General features: G+C 37.9%; 3 protein-coding genes across 3 annotated transcripts; 1 reads left to right on the top strand and 2 right to left on the bottom strand.

The window, feature by feature from the left end:
• Positions 1 to 12,991: 12,991 nt before the first annotated feature.
• Positions 12,992 to 18,998, bottom strand: LOC104433249 (TMV resistance protein N-like). The gene is made up of 4 exons (XM_018869010.2): positions 18,339 to 18,998; positions 17,468 to 17,749; positions 13,846 to 15,755; positions 12,992 to 13,206 (listed from the first exon to the last, which is right to left on the bottom strand). Exons 1-4 carry the CDS (start codon positions 18,966 to 18,968, stop codon positions 13,134 to 13,136), a joined length of 2,895 nt encoding a protein of 964 aa, XP_018724555.2. The 5' UTR covers positions 18,969 to 18,998; the 3' UTR covers positions 12,992 to 13,133.
• Positions 18,968 to 21,625, bottom strand: LOC120291901 (TMV resistance protein N-like). Its single transcript, XM_039309704.1, has 5 exons — positions 21,616 to 21,625; positions 21,359 to 21,465; positions 20,620 to 21,219; positions 19,019 to 19,494; positions 18,968 to 18,984 (listed from the first exon to the last, which is right to left on the bottom strand). The coding sequence occupies exons 2-5, from the start codon at positions 21,415 to 21,417 to the stop codon at positions 18,968 to 18,970; spliced, it is 1,152 nt and encodes a 383-aa protein (XP_039165638.1). The 5' UTR covers positions 21,418 to 21,465; positions 21,616 to 21,625.
• A 251-nt stretch (positions 21,626 to 21,876) lies between these two features.
• LOC120291900 (alanine and glycine-rich protein-like) lies at positions 21,877 to 22,732 on the top strand. Its single transcript, XM_039309703.1, has 2 exons — positions 21,877 to 21,916; positions 22,017 to 22,732. The coding sequence occupies exons 1-2, from the start codon at positions 21,877 to 21,879 to the stop codon at positions 22,730 to 22,732; spliced, it is 756 nt and encodes a 251-aa protein (XP_039165637.1).
• The last annotated feature ends 3,214 nt before the right edge of the window (positions 22,733 to 25,946 follow it).

Here is a 25,946-nt window from a genome sequence, read left to right as displayed (position 1 = left end):
TATTTTCTTCATATAAAAAACACTTGGTAAAATAATCGTGTATGGATACACGGTCAGATTGAACCTAGAAAAATTGATATCCACCCTTTTAAAATGCCACTAGTTAATAGAGCATCTAGAAATTTCTAGAGTTATCTTAGTACGTCCCGAGACTGATAGAGGATCCAGCTGATAGAGCTAGGAGGTTCAGGATCAGCCTCCAACCAGAGTTGAAGAATCCGCTGGTGCCATTCAACCTGAAAGATTACAATGAGCTATATGGTTGGGCCTAGTTGATAGAGAGGAACCTAATCGAACAAGCAGCCACGTTCAAGTCAAGGTTTAGTTCGAACATAGATATGGTAGAAAAAATGAATCATTCCTAAAGCTACATCAATTTCAGATTGAGGAAAAGAAGTTGCAAACGCTAGCGAGATGACTCAAGAAGAAATAACCAAGAGACAAGCTCTTGATGCTAAAACTATTTATTCTTTATATTATGCGTTATCTCATACTGAGTATAACAGAATATCTTCTTGTGAAACAGCCAAAGAAGTCTAGGATAGGCTGCATATTACCTATGAAGGAACTGATCGAGTGAAAGAAATAAGGATCAACATTCTATTTGGACATTATGAAGCCTTCAAGATGAAGCTAGGAGAATCTATCACTAACATGTTTAGTCGTTTTACTGAAATTGTAAATGGACTAGAGTATCAAGGACAGCCAATCTCAAGACCAATGAAGGTCAACAAATTATTGCATGGACTCTCCAAAGACTAGAATCATGTAAAGACTTCAATAAGGGAAACATAAAGGATCATGCCGCTTTTCGTAGATGAATTGGTTGGCACACTTCAGTCTTATGAAGTGGAGTAAATCAACGAGGAAGAAGATCCTAAAGGTAAGAAGTTAATTGCCTTAAAATATAATGATGATTCTAATGTTACAGACACTGAAGAAGGGATAGACTATGATGAGACTTACGCACCAGTAGCAAGGTTAGAAGCAATTAGATTATTACTTGCTTTTGCCTATTATAAAAATTTCCGATTATTCCAAATGGACATCAAAAGCACATTTCTAAATGGATTCATCCAAAAAGAGGTCTATGTGGAACAACCTCCCGGAGAAGATCCAAAGAGACCAGACTCAGTATTCAAACTGAAAAAATGCTATATATGGATTAAAGCAAGCACCTCGAGCATGGTATGACATGTTAAGTAAGTTTTTAATTCAAAATGGTTTTGTCAAAGGAAAAGTGGACACTACCTTGTTTATTAAAAGAGAAGGTAAAAACTTTTTACTTGTTCAAATTTATATGTTGATGAAATTATATTTGGATCACCTAACGAAAATTTGTGCAAGAAGTTTTCTAAGACTATGCAGGATGAATTTGAGATGAGCATGATGGGTGAACTATCTTTCTTTCTCGAATTACAAGTGAAGCAATTGAAGGAAGGAATTTTCATTCATCAAGAAAAATATACAAAAGAACTTGTGAAAAAGTTCGGATTGGAGAATTGCAAAAAGACTGAGATACCAATGTTTAGTTCTTTGAAGCTGGATAAAGATGAATGAGGAAAGAAAGTTGACCAAAAGCTCTACAGGAGTATTATTGGCCCACTTCTTTATCTTACCGCTTCTAGACTTGACATTTTGTTTAGTGTTTGCATTTGTGCTAGATTTCAATATGATCCCAAAGAATCTCATCTAAGTGCTGCAAAACGCATCATCAAATACGTTGCAACTACCTCAAAGTTAGGTCTGTGGTATCCAAAAGGAGGAGACTTTACTCTCCTTGGTTATTCAGACGCAAATCTAGCAGGTTGCAGGGTTGATAGAAAGAGTACTTCTAGTACTTGTCAACTGCTGGGTAACAAGACTGTATCATGGTTCTCAAGGAACCAAAGTACTGTAGCTCTTTCAAAAGCAGAAGTAGAGTATGTAGCCTTTGGAAGTTGCTGTTCTCAAATCTTCTGGATAAAACAACTTAGAGACTTTGGAATTGAAGACTCATGCACCGAGATCAAATGTGACAACACCAGTGCAATTAATCTCACAAAGAATCCAATTATTCATTCAAGAGCAAAGCACATAGAGATTTGACATCACTTTATTAGAGACCATGTTCAAAATGGAGAAGTTATGATTCAATTCATTGATTCAAAGAATCAACTGGCAAACATATTTACAAAGCCACTAGAGAAAAGCCTATTTGAGTTTATTCGCACCAGACTAAACATCACATCTTTTAGTCAGTAAGGTCTGAAGAAGCTCAAACTTGGAGATAAAGTCTGAAGGAGCTCAGACTCAGAAGACCAAGAGTTACGACTGTAAGTAATTTCGATTCTAGTAATTTAACTTTTGGATAAAAACTTGAAAATGTATGATTACTCATTAATCGCTGATTGATTGAAATTATATTTCCAAGTTTTTGAATTCGTAGCATTTATTCTTTTTCAAAAAGGTAGTTATCATTTTTTTTAAAAGACAGTTATTTAAGGCAGTTATTTATTTTCGAAAATGTATTTTTATTTTTCCTTTTATGTTGTTTCGTTTACCTTGCTCCACTTACTTTATATACTGTTGAAATTCGTCTTCTTCATCCTAACATACTAAACTCCCACTTACTTTCACTTTCACTCTTGTTTAATCCAAAAAGTTTTCATCTTTTCGAGCAAGTTTGCAATTTCTCTCTTGAAGCGACAATGTCTTCGAGAAAGTCTTCGAGAATCTCAATCAAGGAACCACGACACATGCCTGAGGGTCCTACGCATTTCGACTTGACTGAGGAAGAAGATTCTTCTCCACCACAGCAACCAAGTTAGCAACAACCTTCTCAGCAGCGCCAGTCTCCTCCACCGACTCATCCAGAAGAAGAAATTTTGGAAGAAGTGGAACCTATAAGAACGTTAACTCCTACTATTGCTTTCAAGCTTTATTCTAGTATAAAAAGAGGGGGAACTGCGACGTCCTTAATCGATGAATACTTGCGAGAGAGAGGCTATAAGAACGAGACTCTATTTCTGCGAGATATGAAGAGAATGGGCATTGCAGAAAAGGGATTGGCTGAAAGAGCCTTTGCAAATTTTCCGAATGACCCGCACTTTGGCACTGCTAATCAGCCACAAGGACAAGACGACGATGAATGAATGTTTGCTCATTTTCAGCCTAGAACAGGAGTGGCTACAAAGATTGCTAGTGATGGTTCAAGCCTTTTCAAATCGAAGAACCACAAGAGGGTTTACTCGAGTTTAATGAAGAGGGGTTATGAACCCTAGGAATGTCGATTTTGATTTCCTTGATTCGATAAAAGTAAATCTGCGAGAGAAGTTTGCTCTACTACAATTTAAGCGATTTTATTCTGAATCTACTGCTGCTTATCCTAGGGGTGAGCGGTTCTAGGTTCCGGTTCAGTTCCGTCCGGAACCCGGAACTTGGAACCTACCCTCGGCATGGTTCCTCATTTTTTGGAACCCGGAACTGGCCTACCCGTCGTAACCAAGAACTTGGAACCCCACCTGTTCACGGGTTCGGGGCCTGTTCAGTTCCAACAGATTCTTTTTTTTTTTTCATTTTCAGATTTGAACTATAATGTACGCGCATGCTCTACGATAACTTCCCACATCTTAGCAGACATACCAGTGCTAAGAATCTGGACATACATAATCAAAACCAATAAGAAGTTTCCAGAGAGGAAAGGAGATGCTTGATTAACTATAATTATTGTGCCCACATATATCAAGCATGAACTGCTATAATTGGAAAAACAAATTAAAAGTTGCCAGTATGTTCCATCATCATTAAGTTGAAGCAAGGTCAAATGCAATTTAAATCAGACAATAACTCAAAATGACTAACAAATGTCGTTGGTTACTTTCCACCATAAAAAAAAAACAAAAACAAAAACAAAACAAAACAAACTTACCACTTTTCGAATTAAAGGCTCTAGAATTGGCTCTAGCAGATGCTGAACAGGTTGCATCTTCATCACTTCAAGAACCACACTAGACAAAGCAAATATCAATGAATACACTGCAATCAATGGTTATGGTCCAGTTCACATTGGAGCAAGATGGGTATACACAAACTTCTTATATATATCATATCAGATCATGTACATAATTTCTTGAAAACTATAGACTTGGAAAATGGAAAGTGAAAATAACAAACTAGATAAGTCTATGTTGGCCTTAGAGAGTTGATTTCATACTGGGAGAAAACAAAACCGCTTCACACTACAATAATACACAAACCTCGAATCTATAATATAAAGATCTCAACACTGTCTCCCTTATCATTGTCTTTTCCAAACCTCACAGACCTTGCCCAAATTCTCAAACCAAAAGATTAAGCCACAAACTGAAAAACTTGTAAGTAAACAGATAATGATGTGGTTTGTGTTTTAGAAGGAAATGATGCCCATTCATCATCTAATCTGGGACCCCTAACTAATCAATCATCCACACATTAATTGAGACATACCATCAGACTTAGTTGCTTAGAGGAGCGTATTACAAAATATAAGTGGAGTTTACTCAACAACTTTGGCAACTGGCAACTTAGGTACCTCTTCTATTTTTGCATGCTTGTCTAGCTGGCTAAAGTTCCCCTTTACCTTAAAAAGTTGGTTATGGTGGTGCTTACAGTCGAGGCGATTGAGATGGGTGATGTAGTTTGATGGGCTAATAACACAACCTCCAATGATGCACCTGAAACAAGCTTTATGATATGATGTTCCATCAATTGCCACCTGAAAGAATCAATAGCCAATAGATTAATTTAAGAAGCTACAAGATGAACAAGAATGAACTCCTGAGATAAATTATGCTCAGACGTAGATTGCATCAAATAACCAATCCTTCTAAAAAAAACGATTAAGTATAGAAAGACGGATGGCTTAGATGAAATCATATGGACAGGAAATGCAAGAACTCATGCTAAAATGACTGTGATTCATCAAAGTTTTTCATTTTGTACTTTGTGCGAACAATGTGAATGACATTAATTATGCTGCCAAATTACTCATGCTTACTCTAAATTTGGTGGATAATTGTGATGTACTCATTCTACATCACTTAAACAAGGGTCGATCAATCACTGATTAACACAATGATGACCCTCAGTCACAACCACTTATATTTTTGGTGAGGCTTAATGTTCATTTGATGCCAAAAAATGGCTCCATAAAAAGTAGTAGCTTGCCAGCATGTTTCTGACGCTTACCTTTTCAATTGGATAAACAGTCTTTTTGCATGCAACACACTTCTCTCGAGTTCCAGAAAAGAATCTCGAAACTTTGCTATTTGTTTGTACCTGTCAAAAATCAACCATCATAAGCATCTTAGCATATTCTTAAGAACTCGATATGTTGCAGAAGCAACTGATTTAGCTAAATCTAGCTCATATAATGAAGCTAGTCGCATAGGGACTTGGCAACCAAGGGTTACCTGATTAGTAGATTTATTGACAGTTCAAAGTACCTACACGGACATGCAAAATGAACTGTCAAAAAGTGAATCACTGAGAGATTCAAGTCTGTGCTAGTGACTTTCAATCACCTTCAAAACTTCTATCCAGGCTGCCAGTCATCTTAAACAGTTGATCAAAGTGGGGCTTGCAATATAATACGCCCTCAAAGGAGGAGTAGTTACTTAGCAGCAGAAATGAGAAGAATATTAGAGATTTACAGACTAAATCATCACAAAAGCAAAGGTCAATGGTGGCTCGCCGAGCGAGGTCGCCGATGGCGTCGAGGGCGAGTGGCGGTGGCGTCGAGCAGAGGTCAACGGTGGCTCGCCGAGTAGAGGTCGGCGGTGGCGTCAAGGGCGAGCGGCGATGGTGTCGGGTAAAGGTCGGCGGTGGCTCGCCGAGCAGAGGTTAGCGGTGGCTCGCCGCGAGGTCGGCGGTGGCATCAAGGGCGAGCGGCGGTGGCGTTGAGTAGAGGTCGGCAATGGCTCGCCGAGCGAGGTTAGCGGTGGCGTCGAGGGCGAGCAGTGGTGGCGGTGTCAAGTAGAGACAGAGAACAGGAGAGACTCAAAGAAGAGAGAACCGGGTCTTCTTGTTTGCTGTGAGAGTGTCGAGCAGAGGCGAGAACATTTCGATTTGGGGGCTTTTTCTTTCAGCCTTAACCGGTTCCGGTTCCGGTTCCTATCCCACTGGAACCGAAACCGCCAGTTCCCAAAAAAAGGGAACCGAGAACTGGAATCGGTCCCTTTAGAACCAGGAACCGAATCAGAACCTCGGTTCCCGGTTCTACCTGGGAACCGCGCTCACCCCTAACTTATCCTAAACTCACAGCTTACTTTTACTCGAACTTATCTTTCATGGATGCAAACAGTTTCTCTTTCACAATGAGGGATAAATTTTTTTTGGTGAATATGGACACATTGGCTGACATAATTGGGGTGGAAAGAGCGAGTTTTCAACCAATTAGCGTGTCCATTCCTCATGCTACTCTGTCATTGGTGAAGGATCGAGATGCTAAAGGCAAAATTTCCTACTCTAAGATGAATGCCTCCAACAGCTTACTGCACAAGATCGTAATCAACTGCATTTATCCAAAGTTGACATCCAAGACTAATGTCTCTCGGTCTGAAGTGAAATTGATGTATGCCATCAATGCTAGATTCAGATTCTCTCTGCCTCACACCATCATGTTTCACATGTATAGGACAGTGGTAAAGGATAAGGGACAACTCCCTTACTCTGCTCTTATCACACGCCTTTTTAGACATTTTAAAATTCACATATTTGCTCTATTATGTTTGACAAGCATCTCTTCAATGGTGATTAGATTTAAAATGATCACAAAGATGCGTTTGAAAGAGCTGAACAAGATGTTAGAGCGCATGAAAGAGAAGTCTCCCGTTAAAGCAAAACAAGACTCGCTATAGCCAAAAGGAAATGCAAAGAGCCCATGACTGGCCAAAGAAGAAGAAGAGAATTCGTATCATGCAGGATGAAGAAGATGATGATGAAATGACTCTTTCAGCCTTAAGAAATTTGAAGAGTTTTGTCAGCTTTCAAGAGACTCGAGAAGAGTTAGAAGAAGGAGAAAAAGAGAGAAGAGACAGAGAAAGAAGATGAAGAACAGAGGAGGACAGAGGGAGAAAGAAGAGAGGAAGGAGAAGAGGAAAGAAGAGGAGAGGAAGAAGAAGCAAAAAGAGGAGAAGAAATAGGACAAGAAGGAGAAGAAGAGAGAGACCATGATCAAGAGGACTATTTTGAGCCAACTTTGGCTGTCTCCTTGTCCAATGATTCTGAGATGGCAGGAGTTGGAACTACTGACACGCATCACTCTGAAGCTGAAGTTGATCAAGAAGAAATATAACAAGATATTTCTTCACCTATCTTTACTAGTGATGTGAGTCATTCTGCAGCAGATCCAGAGGATGTATATGCCTCTCATTATCCAAAAGCATCCACTCATAGTCATGATGGACAAATCTGCTGAAGTTCCATCCATTCTCAAAACCCCTGGAATCGACTCGGCTGGACCTAGTGCTGCCATAGATCAAACAATAGATTTTTTTAGACTACTAGAGATTCTATTGGATGTAAGGGAACAGTAATATGCTATGGGGTATGAGATGCAGGATCTCAAGAACACTTTCATGGCCACTTCAGTGTCTTTGCATGATCAGTTACAAGCCCTGAAGAATCAAGGGCAGTCTACTGTGCAGGGTGAAGATTTCCAGTCACTAAAGCAAAGTTTTGCAAGGCTTGAGAAGACAGTGAATTCTATGGGAGAGTTCGAGCTTGTTCGCCTTCCAAAACAACCATGATTCTAACTCTATTTTCAACCAACTTTTTATTCGTTCTCCACTTTTTCTTGTTGACAAAAGGGGGAGAAGTTTGATGCAGATTTGACTTTGGTTTGAATTTTTGGATTATTTTGGATTTTTGGAGGACTTATCTTTTGTTTGGTTGTGCTTTAGACTGTTTGATTTGATCTTTTGATACTTGCAGTAACTTAAGCTATGTTAATGATTATGGAAAGGATAGTCGTTTTACAAGACTAACATGTTTTTGTGGTTGCAAAATCACTACTATCCATATCCTAATCTACTTATCTTTTATGAGATATTCTGGTTTGCTTAAGTGTTGTTTTGTTGGACAAAAGTGTTCAAATCTGCGGGAAAGTTTTGTCATCATCAAAAATGAGGAGATTGTTGGAGAAAACTTTCTTATTTGTTTTGAAGTTGACGAAACGTTTCCATCAGTCTAGTCTGAAGACTTGCAGACTCTATCATCAAAGTATGAAGACCTCCAGACTCAAGATTTAAAGTCTACTCTCACTGATAGTTTCAAGACCGATGAAGAAGACTTGTGCAGATGCAAGTATATCTTTAAGGATTTGGTTCGTACAGTTGAAGAAAATCTCACGGCTGGAAATAGCATCTCTTGATTAGTTATTCCTATTGAAATCAATTTGGATAATTAGATCTGTTGATTGGAGAAGTATACTTGGAAAGTTCTACTTATAGAAACATATGGAAATATAGATCCTGATTATATGGGCAAGCAGGATTAGTGGGCTATCATCACATTCCTTTAATAACTCGAGATCTTCCTAATTAATTCTGTCCAACGGGTAGATTAGAATAACTCCTTTGGAAAGTGCCAACGGTTGTGTAGACATGGAGAAATATATAAGGAGAACACTCAAGTTATTCGAGTGTGTGTGTGAAAGAAAATTTTCAAAAGCTAAAGCTCCTAGTTCTTTGCTATTTCATTTGTTGAGCTTAACTGTACTCAAAAGAGAGACTAAATACTTGTGAGACCTTGAGGAAGTGTAGTAGAAGTTCTACACTATGGAATCAAGGACCAAAGGCTGTAAAATCTCTTTTGGTTCTTAGTAAAATCCAGCCAGTAGGCTATCAGTGCAGGAGAGTGGCCTAGTCTTGGTCTAAGCCAAACTACTATAAACCTTGTGTTTCATTTCACTTTCCCTATTTTCTTTACTTTAATTCGTAGTTTTATATAACTGTTTATAGTATTTTACTTCTTTAGTCTTTTATTCTTGGAAGACGAATTAATCTGTTAAGTTTTGCAAAAACTTCTTTGATCACCTATTCACCTCCTTCTAGGTGCTCTTACTAGCCCTATCAAAACCAAGTTTAATCAACATTAACACAGATACTAAATTCCAACAAATCTTCATAGCATATAATATATAATGTACTAACCAAGTACGTCTATCACGCATATTTAATTGTTAGGTGCTAATTCATTTTATTTCAACTTTAGAGTTGTTTTCTATATAGATTCATTTTGTTCCAATCAGTACTTGTCGGAATTCCACGAAGGATTTTCTATCATTCGCTATGTGGCCTATTGCTCCTGAATCTATAGTTCACAAAGGATTAGATTTAGTTAATAATACAGAATTTGATACATAAGTAAAGTTCTTAAGAATACAATGGGTGTTTATCTTATTTGGCTAACAGCAGTCGCAAGCATAGTGATCCTTCTAACTATAGTTGTAACACTTTACCATTAAAATTATCTTCACTCAAGGACATTTTTCTCTCTTATATTGGTCAACTCTTAGTTTCTTACTTGAATAACTCGATCCTTTATATTTTCACCTTTCGAACGAATCAACACGCTTGCACTTGGAGCTTGAAGCCCATTCTAAGCTAAAACCAACACAACAAATATCCGTTTCCTGCTCAAACATCATGAGGCAATCCTTTACTAGCTCAATGTGGTGTATAGCATCCTCAAGTTCTTCCATAACTTGATTAAAAGCTTTAGTGCTTATTACTTTTCTAGCATATATTGAATTTTCATATTTAATATCTCATAATTCTCACTGTTCAATTTCTCTCATTTGTTCAACTCAACGACTATGCTCGTAGTTGCTGAAGCCATTGGTTTTGAACATATTAGATATACATGCACAAATTATTAATGCCTATAATTTATGTATCTATTTTGCATGAACTAATCATATTAATAAATAATTTTAAATAAGGTTTCAAAATCAAAAAATCACTATTGTTTCCAATCATCATCCAAAAATCTTAATTGAAATTATTATTAATATAATCACTTATGTAAAAATAACTTCACCAAAGTCACTAAAACTTTCTTGAACTTCCCACAAATAATTGTAAATTAATATAATAGTTTACAACAGTAGATAATATTGAACTTTCATTAACTAAGCATGCCATTTACATGAAGTAATATATTCAGAGGAAACATATCAACATCAATATAAAATATATATATATATATATATATATATATATATTTATACCTAAAACATCTCAAACCAATTTAAGAAAAACAATAAATAAATTCAAAGATACTTATATATCTCATAAACTGGGAAAGTTTAACCTAATCTGTTAGTAAATTATTCTAAGAATTCTAAAAGCACATTGGGCAACCATTGAAAGACCTTTGGAAAGCCCTTATGGCTCCTCCAAGGTGCACTCATTTTGCACCAAGTAACACTCAACTCGACGGTTGAAGTCTTTGTTGCCTCAATTCTATAGTATTTTCTCACAAAAGCCACTGCAAGTTTTTTATAATCCGAAACCACATTGACCTCCCATTGACGATCTAACACTACTTACCATTCTGATGGAAGAGTGTTCATTAGAGCTGGCACCTTCTGAAAATTTAGCATAAGATAACCATTTCAGATGATCCATTGTATTATTTGGTTGACCATGATCATGTGTGATACTACATCACTATCGTTCCACCGATAATTAGCTAATTTTATTTTTTGCCCTTTAAGTATTGCCTTTTGTTTGTCTATTCTCGGGAAACGGTCATTATTCCTACAACAAATGCAGAACAAAAGAGGTTACATATAATCCACAACGAACAAAATTGAAAAACACATTTTCCATTTTTTTTTTCTTTTGGGAAACGGTCAATGGTCAACATCGATCAACAATCAATGCTGGTCAATGGTAGGTCAATGATCAACGTTGGTCAATGGATGACAGGGTTGGGTTAATAGGTCAGCTAGGTCTGTGAGGGGGCAAAACAATTATATTGATAAAAAAAAATAAGGGCATAATTGTAAAAATAAACAGACAAGGGCAAAACGGTAATAATGTAATAAAAATAGGGGCAAAAGAGTAAACTTATGTAGCGCACGTACCATGCATGCACCAGCGGTTGCCGCACGCATGCCGAGCATGCACGTGCGGTTACCGCGCATATGCAGTGCATGTGCTTGTGGTTTACCGTGCACGCATGCTGTGCACAAGTTGACGACTCCACTCCTTCTGGCTGCGCGTGGGGGCGCGTCCGGAGGCCCCTAGTGGTGAGCCACCCGTTGTTTTTCTCGTCTCGACAAAAACTATGACCTTGTACTTTCAAAAATGAGTTTTGACTCACGAAAAATAAAAAGGGAGGGGTGAATAGTACGTGGGTGTCGGGATTTCCATCTCCGAAAGTCAGACAGCGACGTTTCTCAAAATTTCGATCAAAAATAAATTATAAATGTCAACAATGATAGAGAAACATGAACAACATTGCTGTGATACCAATGTTGAAAATGGATTTTTGAAAGACGAATCGATACTCAAACGATTGAATACCAAAAACAAATGCAGATATATGCTTAGAAACATATAACACCAATCAAAAGGTATATTACGAAAATGGACATATCTTGTTTGTCACAAATTAAGTACTTGTTATAGTCTCAGAGGAATTGATTGAAGCCTTGAAATTCCGTTCCTCAAGAAGGAGTATACTATTATCTCAAGGGAAGGAAAAGAACGTATTGTTTTTATTCTATTCTTAACATTCCTCATTTTACATATTTATACAAAAAATAACTATTCCTTCCTCTTATGAGCCCTTCCCTTATGGGTCAGTTTTGGCTCAATATGGGCGGATAGGCTTCATTTAGCCCCACAAATGAAAAACCCATCAAGTGGGACACATATAACCTTTCTATCGAAGATAGCTATTCTACATGGTGGCTTGCATCGCATTATCAATGTTTTCCCGGACAAGTGGCGATGATGTGGCGTACGTGAGCACCACATCAGAAAAAGAAAAACTAAAATTGCCAAAAAAAGACTAAAGGAAATTCCAGTTTGAACAAACCTCGAATCTCAACGAGCCTATTCAAGCATGGTAGACTCTTCAAGAGAGACGACAGGGTATGTTCTCAAGGAATTCAAATCTAATTCTTTTCAGTCCCCTCAAATGTGTTAGTTCTGGAGAGACAGGTAAGCTTTGACATTGGACGTCCAAGGACATAATTCTGCCAAATTCATTATGTTTCAAAAGTTTGGCAATGGACTAATGCTTCTGAGTTTCATGAACTTCGAGAACCAAAGAGTTTTTCAAGATTGAAAAAAAGCAATATTTCTTAAGCCAAAGTGGCAAGAATGACAAAGTACATGGAAGCTGTTAGATATTGGTCAAAGGAAATGTCAGATCTGTCCATAAAATCTAAATTAACCATTTTCATGAGGCCATGAACAAACCGGTATGCATCAAAACAAAAGACGGATTGAAGAAGCTTGGGGTGGCTGTCAAATTCCATTGCACCCAGAAAAAAAGTTTATGGACATGGGAGAGAGAATAGATCATCGTGGGGAATCCATAAGCAACTTCGATGAGTGTTATGCCCAAAGTCCTCGAACAGTTTGAATAGTCACCTAATTTCACCAAAAATTTCAACCGTCAGACTCATTTTCTAGCACCTAACCCCTCAATCATTTATAGTAGTCCAATAGCATTGGACAACATTCTTATGGATGAAAAGTCCATTCTGGTTAGTTTCAGTTCTTTTTAGATTTCCATTTAAATCAGGTAGATCAACTATGTTTAACAGTTGACAGGCCAACTCTACCAGCGATTCAAATTTTCCCAACAGTGTATGGAAGCTCATTTTCTATTATTGTCCAGCACCCTTGTGCACACTGACGTATAAGCTTAACCCTCTAGTAAAACATGGGACTTCACTGATATACTCGTCATACATATATGCTCACCTTGTAAATAATGCACCTAAGCATTAGCATCGCAAACCAATTTCATTACCAAATGAAATATCTAGATCCTCCAAACAATAGAATCAGAATGGAGTGGGGGAGAATTTCATTACATTAATAGCAAACACATTCACCTTTTCTTTGACAACCGACCAAAAGAAGGCTTCAAGAGTCAACATCTAACAATTTCCTTGCCTTATAAATCTCTTCAGTAACCAATCGAAGTACTTCTTCGTAGCTGCAGCAGTGCACAATTGAAGGACAGCTCATTTTAGTTGGATAGACAGAAATCTAAAGGATATCAAAATGATGAATAAGAACACCATAAATACTATAACTTTCATATGATGTTTACTTGAGTACCATAACTTCTAAAAAAAATTTACTTAAGCGTCATAACTTTTCCTGAATCATTTAAGTGTCAATTTAAAAAAAAAAAAAAAAAAAACGTTCACAGGAGTGCCGAAAATCCAATGTGACATAGCATTTATGGTGAACATTTTTTAAAAGTTACGGCACTTAAGTGATCAATTGAAAAGTTATGTGGCACTCAAGTAATCATTTCGAAAGTTATGACACCTGTGGTGGTTTTTCACTCAAAATGATAATCTAATTATTGATTTGATTTATCAGACAACAAAACAATAGAAAAAAAAAATTTGTGCGGCTGTACTAGTATGCAATTTTGTTCAGTTGGACCATAGAGTTCCTCTAGATATTACAAATTAGAAGGATCTGCTTCTTACAAATTTGCTTGAGTGGACAACTCTGCATGCGAAAGAGTTAAATTGCAGTAACTTTGAAATTCTCTGTGTCCGGAAAGTTCAATTGAATGACTTATTTAGCTCGTGATTTAGTGGCGAAATAGCAAAATTACCTGTTATTTCTCAAGATGAACCCCCTCATTGCTGCGACCTCAATTAGGGCCTCTTTCCATGCCTTCACTTCACTGTGGTCGAAGTTCGTCTGGTGCTTGTCTAGGTCGCTTTTATATAAATCAGTTTCAAGCTTAACATCATCAATCTCCACATCGTAGAACATGGGGAGGATTCTTCTTTTCCCCCTTGATTCTGTTGTGCATTTTACCATCTGGGTAAGTTTGCGAAGACACCAATAACTGGAAGCATAGTTTCTAGAGAAGACGGGTATATAGATATTGGAGTTAGCGAGTGCTTGTAGAATCTCTTCTCCAATCCTTTCATTGGACCTTGAATCATCGTCATCACTATGAACGGAAATTCGATCTTGTAACATCTCATAGTGAAGGAAATTGACAATGCTGAAACGACTGTCTCGTCCCCTAAAACTCAGGAACACATCGTACATAGGTAACCTATGGGAAAGCCAAGTTGATCTTGAGACATCTAATAATCTTTCCAGGATAGTGCGGCCATGACTATCCAACACCCAGCTTTCTAAGCCCTCGATGCCTTCAATGGCTCTTACATTTGGACAAGCTTCTAGCTCCAAGTGTTGTAGCTTACCCAACTTGGATAAGTTGGGTAACTGTCCTATAAGATCACAGCTGGAAAGAATGAGATACTGCAAAGATTCCAGTTCCGACAAACCTTGAATCTCAACTAGCCTATTCAAGCCCTTCAGTTCCAAGCGCTCCAGACTCCTTAAGAGTGATAGACCAGGTATTTTCTCAAGGGATTTACATCTACGTATGAACAGTTCCCTCAAATGTGTTAGGCCTGGATTGATAGGTAGGTGTGATATTGCACAGTCAATTACATGCAGAACTGTCAAATTGATTAAGTTGGAAAAATGTGGCAGTGGACTGATACCCCTGAGTTTCAAGGCCAACAAACGAGATGGAAGCTGATAGGACGGTTGCTCTCTCAGCATAGCTCCTTCAACTTTTGAATGATAGTCTTGCCAAGTAGAGCGAGGTATCTTTGTTGAATTGCTGAATCTTTGTAATTCTAGATGTTCTAAATCGGTGATGCTTGAGGGTTGAGGGACAAGAGAGAAGTCTAGAGCTTGAACCGCAAGGAATTTCAAACTTGCTGGAAGAGCAGGCACTTGTTGAAGCTCAATCGAACCCACTTCAAGTCTTTGGAGATGGAGGCGACTAATCTCTGGAGGCAATCTAGAAACACTAGTAAATGCTAAGTTCAACGTTGTCAAATGGAATAGCTTCCCAATTTCCTCCAAATTTTTATCTGTCAAATCCCAAGATCTATGGGCATTTAAAATTTCAAGCATCTCTAGTCCTCCAATAGTATGAGGAAACTCATTTATCTTCGTTCTACATAACGTCAGCATTCGAAGTTTCTTTAAGTTTCCGATAGAATTGGGTAGTTCAACTATGCCTAACGTTGATATTTGCAACTCTACCAACATTTTTAACTCCCCAATTGAACTTGGAAGTTCCTTTATCCCCACACACCCATGTAAAGATAAGTATGTAAGATTCGCCATCCCTCCAATTGAGTCTGGAAGTTGGCAGATTTTAGGGTGCTCGTTTAATACAAAACTAGACAAAGATTTCAAATTACCAATTCTTTCCGGAAGCTTCAAGAGTTGAAAATTTTGGGGCATGACAATTTGCTTCAAAGATTGTAGAGAACAGACTTCTTCAGGCAACTCCCCAAGAGAACTGCATCCTTTGATATTCAAAGTCTCTAAGAGTTGAAGCTTAGAAATGGAGGGGTGAATTGTTAATAAGTTAGAACACCGAGCAAGTACTAACGTCTCCAAAGATGTGAAATTAGAAAAGTCGGGTGTCCTCCGCAACTTTGTGCAATCCGTTAAATCTAGAACTTTTAATTTTTCTGTCATCTGCAAAAAAATGAAAATATGGAATTGAAAAGAATGAAACACATCAATCAACCAAGATTCTTTATGTAAGTAATTATTCTCATTCTTATTGGTGAAATAGTAAATTGTAGTGAAATTCATAGCCTACTAGAGATTTATTGTGTTAAAACAGTTTATTCGTAAAAATTTCAATGGCAACCATTACTACTAGTAAAGTATATAAGCAATCAATCCATACTCTACAAGTGGAAAACCTGCTCATTTGTGAAAAATCAAAAGGCTGTTTATGATATACAAGGGCAAGCGTGGCAAATCGATTATTTCGTTAGTCTTTTACTGACTTATAAGCGTCGGTACTTGTAAAATTGAAATAAATTTAATAATCTACTATGAATTCATAGTAAAAGAATAGGTTTTTTGTTCATAAGTTACAGCCGGGAACCAATACTACTAGTAAAATATGTAAGCAATTTGTAGTTTACTAGCTGAAAAACGTGCTCGTTTGTCAAAGCTTTCGTAGTTACAAGGCTATTTCAAACTTATATGTTAATTATTTTATTTGTATGTTAATGAAAAATAAAACTCGGTACTAAGTAAAATCAAAGTGACGGTCATAATCAACTAACTATTTGCCATTGTAAATAATATTTTGTTTGCAAGTTAGAATAGTTAAACGACACTATTAGTAAAGTGTCTATGCGATCCGTTATCTACTAATTAATGAAGGGGATCACTTGTAATATTAAAAAACAATTGGCAATCCGTTATTAGGTTTGATGATGGTAAAATTGTTATTTTGTTGATAATTAATCGAACTAAAAAGTTGCCAATCAATTCTTACCTATCAATGATATTTCAAATCTGCCATCTATCGTTCAGGTTTACAACGCACGAACGAGTTTTTGTTTCGGCAATGATTTTATGGAAATTTGCTTGTAAATAGACCTTGAAGTTTGAATCTTTCCATGGTTTTGAAAACGTTATTCGTGGAACTATATTTTGAGTCTATCAACTATACGAGAACGTGGCACTTCTATATAACCCTCATTCGCATATCTTCTCAACATAGAGTCGTAATTAAGTTACAAAAAAAAAAAAAAAAAAAAAAAGATATTGTAAATCGTCATGAAAGAAAATTTAGATGTTGCAATACTGGGTGGTGATCAAGTGTTGAAATTGTCGTAGAAAAAGAGATGCATCGTGCAAGGCTGAACCAAAGGAACACCAATGCCAGCTCTTCCCTTCTTAAGAAAAGGTGAAGGCCGTCTAAATTTCAACTAAAGGTCTTCAGACTAACCATGAAGCATCCAAAGTTCAAACTCCGAAGTAGGCGAGTTTTGAACTCCTAAAAAACAAGAAACAAGGCGATGGCGGATGCTTGGATAGTAACATGGACTGGTGAGCACAGGTGCTGATTTGTGCTAGTACGGATTGTGCGGTATCATATTTATCCGTGGCTCGATTACTAAGGCAGTCTGTAGTGAATGGGGGAAATATAGAACAACGATGGTATTCTGCTTGTGATATCATTTACTGGGATGATGTACCGATGCCATGTTATCGTATAGCTTCCTCTTCTTTCTTTTCAAATGTGTTTACTTGGTTAAAGTCGATTTTAGATGTTAGACTAACATAAAAAAAATTAGATCAGGGGAGCACACCACTGATGTGCACGATGCATTGAATGATCCATAAAGATTGAATAAAGATGAATAGAGTAAGGCATATCATACCTGGATATGGCTCCACCCATCCCAGTCGTCTCTGATATTGCTCCTTGAAAGGTCTAGCACAACCAAATTAGCAAAATGAAAACTCCCCTCATAAAATTCCATTTGTGTAATTTCCCAAGAAAACCATCTTAACTCCGAAAGAAGATTCTTAAAGTTGCCAAAGAAATTAATGCCTTTTGCTCGAAGGAATCTTAGATTTGGTAGAGCAGCTAATTCTTCACATGCAATGCTGCGGCTGCAGCCATCGAAAGTCAGGCTTAATGCCACCATATCTTCATTCCTCTGCATATGGCAGACACAATATTGAGCATGCGGCATATGGTACAGAGCCAGAAAAGAGAGGACCTAGAAGCACGGTCAAACAGTTTCGCCAATAGTTGGGCTTGCCACATAAACTTTCCAGAACAATGGCACTCTTTTTCCCAACAAGTAGTGGTTTCCTCCTCTTTTACATAATCTAGTCTTCGAGTTTAAATGTATCATATTTTCGAGTTTCTACTTTTCGGGAAATATAATTTGCATATTAATTCAACCTCTTATTAGATTGTTCTAAATAATCGGGGTTGAAAATAATTTTAAAATTCTTGATTAAGCAATTTTTTTTCATTTTACTTGGATCACACGTAAACTGTATAAACTAGATACAAGAAAATAAAGCCAACTGTCAGGCAATCTCTTTTGGCTCTCTTTTAACTTTGAGACCTTTGACCAGAAGGTTTGACAGAGAGACGCAACCCCCGCAAGACAAAGCGATGTTAAACAAAGTTATCTAATGAATGCATATTTAACCAAATTGCTGCTTTAAATGGGAAAGAAAATTTCAAAGAATTTCTTGGACCAAATATTTTCAAACATGTGCAGTTCTATTTACCTTTTTTCCCTTCAATAGTTTCAGGGCATCCTCACGTATCCACACCCTACAAAACTTGTGAGGATATACTTGACGAACAATGTACCTTCCAAAGTCACGAACTTGGTCATGCATCCAAAATCTATTATCATCTCTAATTTTGATCAAGGACCTTTGAGAGAGAACCCTCATTGCAATGAGAGGAAAGTATCCCCAATCCTTCCACATGATAACTGGATATGTTCTGTCGGTATTAATGAAAAAGCAGGCTATATCCAAAAATACTTCTTGGTGCTTATCCTCTAATCGTTCATAACTTATCATTAATGTATCTCGGACATCCTCAAAAGGACCTTCCTTTAACTTCTTGAGCGTCTCGTCCCATATTTCTCTTTTATCCAAATGCCCCAAATCTTTGCCCCAGTCAAAAAGATTGGACCCTATCACCACGATGGCTAAAGGAAGCATGCCCACTGCACGAACAATTTCGCTTGAACAAGCATCATATTCTTCCACAACATAGTCACTTTTGAATGCATGCTTATAAAATAGATGAAGTGCTAAATCAAATCTCATTCCCTGAACTTCATAACATGAAATTTCTTTGGGTTGGTTGAGGATCTCTTTATTGGATGAGCCCACTTGAGTCATCAGAATGCTTTTGTCCCTAGTTGTGATAATGATTCTGCTACCGTAACAACAAAACCAATCAGATTTTCCAGCTGCTAGTTTTTCAAGTTGCTCTTTCTTGTCTATATCATCAAGAACTATGAGTAATTCTTTGTTACTCAGTGATTTTTTGATCATCTTGATCCCACCATCAACATCTTTAATTTGGTTAGCAATCCCATGACCGGCCAAATCTATTAAGAGCTTTTTCTGCAATTCTAAAAGGCCACCATGAGATTGGGATGATGCTCGAACGTCTTCAAGGAAACTACAACGTTCAAAGTGAGAAGATAGTTTGTTGAACATGACTTTGGCAAGAGTTGTTTTTCCAACACCACCCATGCCGTGGATACCAACAAAACGTACACCACTAGAGCCCACATCCAACAATTTCATTATGGCTTCCATCTGAGCATTATCTTCAACCAAATTATCAGTCACAATCACATGTCTTGTATTAAGGTTACGGCAAACCACCTCAACGATCGATTCAATTTGTTCTCCTTGGCTAGCAAAGCATGAAAATTTCATTTCAGTCAAAGACATCATAGACTCCGGAACTCCAGGGAACATGTGAATACATAACTCAGCTATTTCAACAACTTAAACAAATGGAAATCAATCATTATAATTAGTTGAACTGGAAATTTTTGGGTACAGGTTGGGTTTTACAAAGTTTTTTGCGGGTTTGAAAAAAGTACACCTTCACCCACGCCTCATTTTCCTTTTGTAGGGTTCTCTAGCACAGTTTTAGTCTAGACTCCATTACCTTCTAATGTAATGCCACATTGATATAAGTATGAAAATTTGGGGACACAAAGCTTCTTCCAAAGAAAAAGTGCAGGAAAATTTCCCTCTGCAAGAGCCTTCTTCCACCGCTTCAATTCACTAGGGCCGAACTTCTTGTGCATGGAGACGCTTGTCCGTAGATATTGGTTTTGAGTTAACATTACCCCTTCCGTATAAATCTTGAAAATATATATATTTTTTCTTTTCACAATGTGATTTCTTCATATTATGTCAACGATTTCATTTCATTAAATAATAATTTAATATTTCATAATAGGGAGGTTTAGTAAAATCTTTTGAACGTCCCATTTTTGCATAGATGCATCGCATGTGCACTTTTGTAATGTTAATATGCACTTCTTTTTAGGAAAAATTCTAATCACGTCTTGGTATAATTTTAAAATTGCAATACTCATATTAATTCAACAATTTCACTCAAGTTAGTCACTACACAAGATTTGTGATTTCCAGAGGATGTGAAAACTACAGAAAATCGCACTATTTCCACTATACTTATTGGGGTAATGCGGTTAAGTAAAATAATTGATTCAGTAAAATGCTGGTCTTACCTGTCGGGTCATATTGGCTTAACCCGACATGAATTGGAAAACTGCCTTGTTTGGGTTGGGTTTGACCCGATTTGTTGTGCTTTAAAAAAATCAGCCATTTTCCAATTTCTATTGTGGGTTCTCAGTTGTTTTTCTCTGGCTTTCATTAACTTCTATAGCAAATCTTAAATAAAAATGTCCAAATGCTTTATGTCTGGAAATTTTGAGGGACAAACTTTCATTCAATGAAATGTAAATACTATGCATATTAACCATAAAAAGTTGAGGAAATTTACCCTTTGCCTTTAAGATCCCATCCCTTTATATGTGCAACCTTAACAAGGGCATTTTCCCACTGCTTCAAATTATCGGAGCCAAACTTCTTCTTGTGCCTGGGCATGACTTTACTATACAACTTGGTCTTAAGCTTAACATCGTCAGGATCCACATCGTAGAAGATGGGAAGTATCTCTTTCTTTCCATCTGATGTTGAGGTGCATTCTACCATATGCGCAACCTCACAGAGACACCATGAACTATTAGCGTAACCCCTAGAGAAGATAGGTATATAGATTCGAGACTTGTCAAGTGCTTTCAAAAGCTCTCCACTAATTTCTTTACCGACTCGGAGTTCTTCGTTGTCAACAAAAACGTGGATTCCAGCATCTCTCAAGCGATGGTAGAGGCAATTGGTGAACCCATTGCGAGTATCTGGTCCCCGGAAACTCAGGAACACATCATACTCTTCGCAAGACAGATTATCGGCTCTTGAGGTTGACTCAGAGTCCCTCCTTAACGCCTCCTCCTCTTCTCCAGACCCATTGTCCGTTCTCGTGGTTGACTCCGAGTCCCTACTTCTCCTCGATTTCGTGAGACAAAAATTACAGACTTGTAACCTGAACGAGACGTAAAATAAGGAATGTGAACTGAACAAGCAGGCTGAATTGTATCAAACATTTACAGAAGCAAAATTTTGTTTCATTGTGCATTATCAGTCAACAAGAGATCGAAAAGAAGCGGAGTTAGGGCACTTACACTCTTGCTACAGTCAAGGCGAGGTTGGTGATTAGAGCCTGAACTCCATTGGATCCCATCGGTGGGCCGATCCTCTCAGCTGTATTCACCCGAAGAAGAGAAGCGTTCTGTGAAAAGAGCAAATTGGGACGGTTCAGTGAAGGGAGACTATAACTTCTCAAGTTGACGAAGAGGAGGCGGACGGAGAACGAGAGGAGTCAACAATAGGAGGGCAAGGGCAAAGTCCTCTTGGGGGAAAAATCATAGCCCAATATTACCAGCTCATGTACGACGCACGTGGTCCAACACTAGTAGAAGTAAACTACAGATAGTTGAAGATTAAAAAAGGAAAAATCCAGCAAACAAATAAAACAAGAAAACGGAAAGGAGCAAAATTGAAAATATGGAGTTTTAATTTATTTTTAATTTTTAAATAATATATTTTTTATTTTTAAATATTATTTTAATATTATAATATTATAATATATTAAAACGACCCGGTCGGATCCCCGGGTTGGGTCCGACCGGGTTCGGTGAAAATGGCCCGGGATCGGGCCAGGCGGCTCGAGCCCGGACTGGGCCGGGCCGCGCGACCCAAACCACCAGAAACCAGCCGGGCTGGGCCTGATGTGCAGGCCCAACCTGGGCATTTTTTTTTAAATAAAACCCACATGCAAAGACAGCCCCAACCCGGCCCAAATTATTCAAAACCCTACCCGGTTCACGACCCGCGCCCGACCCGCTTCGAAGACCAAACCTTCTTCTTCTCTAGAACTTCTTGGCGGCGGTGGCGCGGCGGTGCACGGCGGGCTGCTTAGGGTGGTAGAGCACGGTCATCGGAGCTCTGGCGACGGGACCGGCGGCGGACGGAGGCGGCAGCAGCGGCTGGTGCAGCGGAGCACGGTGTTCGGACTACGGGCGGAGACGGTGAGCAGCGAGCAGGGAAGTCCGGCGTCGCAGGGGCTGCAGCAAGGCGCGAAGGGGCGGCTACCGGCGCGGCGAAAGGCGAGCCTGGGAGCTCGGCTGCTGGTTGTGGGCGTCGACGGGCAATGGTTCAAAGCTGCAAGGGCGACGGCAACGGATGCGTGCTGCTCAGGCGGACCGGCGACGCAGCTTCGAGTAGAGGCAGCAGCGGGCGCCGGCGCTGGGTCGTGGCTGCTAGCGTCGGGGCTAGCTGCAGGAGCGCAGAGACCGGCGGAGGGCGAGGGTGCTCGCGGAGACGCAGCAGAACAGAGTCGGAGGCGGAACAGAAGCTCAGGCGGAGGGCGCGGAGGCAGCGACAGCGGGGCGGAGCTTCAGACGGCTGCAGGGCGACAGCGGGGCGGAGCTTCAGATGGCTGCAGGGCGACAGTGGCGCGGCGACCGGCTCAGATCTGCTGGGGTCGGGGACGGTAGCGCGGCCTCAGGTGAGCAGAGGCAGGGGCGCTGGGCGCCGGGCGGAGGTGGCGCGAGCGTCGGGTCGTCACAGTTGCAGCAGGGGGTCGCAGCCCGGGGATCGCAGACGCGCGGGCTGCAGGCAAGCCGGGGCGCGGCGGTGGTGGCGCGGTGCTCGCGGACAAGCGGCGATGCACGTTAATTTGAGTGGTTTACCAACTTTTCACAGATTAAGTTATCATATAGTTTGAAATTTACTATTATTCGATTGAATTATCAACATCTATTCAATTATTTCAAAATCACTATTTATTTTACTATTTGTAGATGTTATCTGCACGTTAAGATTACCAGCTCATATGAAAAATTAACAACTCTTACTTGAATTCATTTACCAATATTTATTTCGTATTTTCAAAGTACCAACTATTTTAATAATTTATCAAAAAAATTTGGAGCTTACAAATGAGTTGAAGTATAACATATATAATATTTTGCCTCGATCAATCTATAGGGGTCTCGGAATCTTTGTAACATATTTAATAAGGCCTCCCAAATATTGAAAACATAAATTAATTTAATGTATATGTTAAATAAACTTGATAAACTGTTTTTTCAGTGGTGTATTTAGCAAGAAGATTCTAGACATAACGAATAATGATAATATCGGACAGTGTTTTGTGCTTCCCAAAGCGTTGCTTCTTCTTCGATAAAATCCATTCTTGAAGTGCTGCTAATGTGCCCCATAATATTTCAATAAAGGGGAAAACAAAAGAGTTGAAAGAACAAAGATGACAGCTAATTTACCGCGGAGTTGAAGGTGTTACTGGCGATTTTAGTTTTAACAGTTCATGTGGAAAGAAAGAGCTACCTTATTATATACTATCATTGAGTTTTTCAAGTAACATTTCAAAGCCAAACGTCAAAGAGTACATTTGTTGAGTACTTTCCAAAATTTAAGTTAATTTATTTCTTTTAGACAGTAGATAGTATTGTGGCGACAGGATTAAGAAGATATTAAGAGGTATGATATGACATATTGATTTATCATTTTTTTTTTTTGTTGAGTTATTCTTGATTTGAATCGAAGTTAGGTGGGTTTTTATAGAGAAAACATGCCAATTTTGAAGAGTGTTAATGATAACCATTCATTTGTCATTTTTACATTTAGCATATGTCTAAAATTCTTCTTCTTCTTCGTCACCAGCAAACAAAGAACACATGGAGTGAGTGTGTACAAAACATGAAAAAGAATCTAACAACATAGAAAATGGATTTAGATCAATTCAAAGTGCAAAAACAAATGGGAATGAAACAAAAGCTGCTAGTGACCACCCGGGCAAGCCGTGAGGTTTGGCCTAGGAGACAAAATCATGTTTGGATACTGAACCTTATTTATTTATATATCATATGATTAAATAAACTATGATTAGTATTTAAATAAGGGCTTTTAGTTAGATCCATACACACTGCATGTGACTTCTCAAGCATCTTCAGCTGTCCAATGGCTTCTTCTAACTTTCTTTTACCAAGGAGTTCATCCTAATTTCCTTTCTATTTCTTTAAATTTCCAATCCAATCATGTTGATCGATCGTCTTTAACCATTCTAATTAAAAACACAACGATTTTATAACAAACGTAATTTTGAAGAGAAAAAGAAGAGACAATGAAAAAGAAAAAAAACAAAATAGAAAATGAAGGTCTTTGATTGGGTGCTGAGCAATTTTTGGGAAAATTATCAAAAAAATCAATAACCTATTATATGAATATCAATCCAGTCAGGAAATTTCATTTTAACCAATTTAATCATGAATATTTTGACACTTTGCCCAATTAATCATTTTGGCCAATTTGGAGCTAATGTGGTCATCGATCATGCTAGCTGGATGCCCAATGCTACCATGAACAAATTTTGCAATTACCTATTTCTATAAATTTTATTTTCTTTTTGTCATCACCATGGATCTTTTCTAAAGTAATAAGGACCTTGAATTCCGTTAATAGCAAATAAGATAGGGGATTAAAATTTCCAAGTAAAATCTTGAGAAACTAGGGCATATTCTTACAACATGTTTTTAGTGATGTTCTAATGGAAACAATACTATTCTGTTTCTATCTTTCATTAGAAAATTAATCTAGAAAACTATATAAACTTCTTTATCTTTACTACATATAATAGAAACCGGTTCTCCAATTCCTTGAGCATTTTCTTCCCATTTACATTTAAACTAGAAGAACACTAGTGAGATGTGGAATTAAAATATCCTTTTTACTCGAACTTAAAGAGCTTAAACGATTGGAATTTCTGTGCATGCAAGGGAATTTACTCGTGTAAATTAGCGGCATATTAAGGTTACCGACTTTTGTAGAAAAATACCAATTCTGATTTGAGTCCGTTACTGACTTTCATTTTATTGTTTCAAAATTAGCGACCGTTCCAAGACTTGCAAATATTTATTTGCTACAACAACAATCATAATAAACTTATCAACTCTTGTAGCAAATTACTAATGTTAATTTAGGTGATTTTTCAATTTTTCATGGATTAAGTTATCATCTAGGTTTAGCTTTATTAATATTTATTTGAATTACCAACGTTTATTCAATTGTTTGGAAATCACCGCTTATTTTGAGAATTTACTGACATTTATTTGCGGTTTTTTTTTCTGAATTTTAAAGTTACTAGAAAATTAATAACTTTTACGCGAGTCCACTTTCTAATGGTAATTTAATTGTTTCGAAGCACCAAATACTTCAATAATCTATCAAAATTTATTTTGGAGATTACCAATGAGTTGAAGTTAACATTTCTATTTGATCATAGTATAACGTATTTAATATTCGTCTTGATTTTTTTTTTTTTGGTGACCCAGAATCCGCCGGGCCCGACTTTCATTTAAGCTAATCGCCAACCCACAACCTGTACACTGTGCAGTGCACCTCAGACCAAATGGCAATACCTAGGGGGGCTAATTCCAAAAAAAAGCACCAACTTTAGGTCAATGGACAAATTTGGCCAAAACTTTTTTTTGTCTCATAAAAAAGCACAAACTTTAGCCAAATCGCCCGAACTTTTGTCTCGTAAAAAGCACAAACTTTAGATTAAGTGACAATTCGGCCCCATTTTTGTTTTGTCTCATAAAAATAACAAACTTTCACTCATATTCAAAATCTAACCCTTACCATTAACTTTCTATTTGAAGTTAACCTTATTTCAAGAGAAAATGTTCTAGC

This window comes from Eucalyptus grandis, chromosome 3 (assembly GCF_016545825.1).
Source record: "Eucalyptus grandis isolate ANBG69807.140 chromosome 3, ASM1654582v1, whole genome shotgun sequence".
Taxonomy (NCBI): domain Eukaryota; kingdom Viridiplantae; phylum Streptophyta; class Magnoliopsida; order Myrtales; family Myrtaceae; genus Eucalyptus; species Eucalyptus grandis.
This window is presented reverse-complemented; position numbering and strand designations above follow the sequence as displayed.